General features: G+C 34.7%; 1 protein-coding gene across 2 annotated transcripts in view; it reads right to left on the bottom strand.

The window, feature by feature from the left end:
* The window catches only part of LOC106753910 (polyribonucleotide nucleotidyltransferase 1, chloroplastic), a 49,881-nt gene that overhangs the window by 12,843 nt on the left and 35,435 nt on the right, over nucleotides 1–1,603 (bottom strand). For both annotated transcript variants that reach the window (XR_002666835.1, XM_022777691.1), the window contains exon 15: nucleotides 349–532. Coding sequence is in view for 1 of the 2 variants with exons in the window: in XM_022777691.1 (XP_022633412.1) it covers nucleotides 349–532 (184 nt within the window). In the remaining variant the exon portion in view is untranslated. The remainder of the gene's footprint in view (nucleotides 1–348; nucleotides 533–1,603) is intronic.

Genomic DNA, 1,603 nt, shown 5'->3' with positions numbered 1-1,603 from the left:
AGTTAGTTGTTTTTTTCGTAGAGAGGGAGCCATTCTTGGTTTCTCTGAGGAGCTTGGCTCTGGGCAGTGAGTTATTCATATCTTACTGTTTTACTGGTTTTGGCAGAGAATAAAATACACTCATATTCAGTCTTCATTTGATTTCTTTCTGTGCTTTTAATCCTTATCAGTTTCAGCCTATCATGCTATATTTCCTGTCCTAACATTGTCAAAACATATCTCGTGGAGTTATACAAAAATTGAAATAGACAGAAAAAAAAAAAATTGAACAAACCCAACTCCCCAAGTACCATTGAAATAATCACGTGAAAAAATAAGTATCACAAGTTCAATGATGTAAATCACAACCTTGAAATCCATATCTCCAGATGCATCTTCAGATCCAACTATGTCAGAAAGAATAAGCGGAGTTCCATCTCCACCAAATTCCTTGGTGTCCAATACCAAACCCATTGCAATTCCAGCAATGGAACACTTGATAGGAACCCCAGCATCTTGCAATGCTAAGCAACCTCCACAAACAGAAGCCATGCTATAATAAAATAAAAAATTTGATATTAAACATGGAAACTTTAAAAGCTATGTAAGAGAAAATAACAGTAGTATATTTTGAAAAAATATAAAGCAGTGCCTATTAATAAGATTACTTTGAATTGTCTTTTATGTACACATGTGTACTCTTATATCGAAGAAGAGATAGAGTAATAAGGAACAATAACAATGATTAATAATTGTCGTAAGTAGGATATTAAATGCATAACTAGAAATTGGTAGAACTAGAAGCTAATAGAAGTTGTTAGAAGATTCTAGAAAACTCTAGAGATATTGTTGTTAGTAGGATAATAAATGCATAACTAGATATGAAGGCTGCTGTTAGAACATGATAAAATTTGTAATTATTACTTTAGAGTTAAGGTTTTCTATATATAGAGACTGATGTACCGTTTCAAATGAATTAATTTGAATAAAAATCCTCTTCCTTTCATACTAATTTTTTCAAGTATAATAAATATTTCCTAAGATATTTCCCTGTTTCATAGAATCAAATCATATTTTTAATACTCTCCCTCAAGCTGACACATCTATCATGAGTCAAGCTTGTTACAAATGTCATCCAGTCCCCTTAAGAAACTTGGTGAATATGTCAACTAGTTGGTTGCTAAAGCTAATAAAGCTTCACACATCGATTTGGTGTGGGTGGTATATTAATACGAAATGTTAAGGAGCCGGTGGCACATGATGGAAAATGCATGAATCAGGCAGCATAGTGGCTGCCAGAGAAGGTACAGCTCACAGTGTTGCATTAAAAGTTAGAGGAGGCAGCAGCTGTCGGAGAGAATTTTTTCCAGAGGGCACGACAACTACTTAAGAGCAAAAAATGCTCAAAGAGTGCATCAGGAGAGCAAAAAAATACCCAGAGAGCAGAAAGCTGCTAGGGAGCAAAAATTCTTAGAGTGGACAACAGCATTGGCATAGCAACACATGTCTGGAGAGTGCGATGACTGTCGCAGAGCAAAATTCTGTTAAAGATCTCATTGACTAGAAATCCAAAAGGACACAGAGCAAAATTCTGTTAAAGATCTCATTGACTAGAAATCCAAAA

Source organism: Vigna radiata, unplaced genomic scaffold (assembly GCF_000741045.1).
Source record: "Vigna radiata var. radiata cultivar VC1973A unplaced genomic scaffold, Vradiata_ver6 scaffold_7, whole genome shotgun sequence".
NCBI classification, from domain to species: Eukaryota; Viridiplantae; Streptophyta; class Magnoliopsida; order Fabales; family Fabaceae; genus Vigna; species Vigna radiata.
This window is presented reverse-complemented; position numbering and strand designations above follow the sequence as displayed.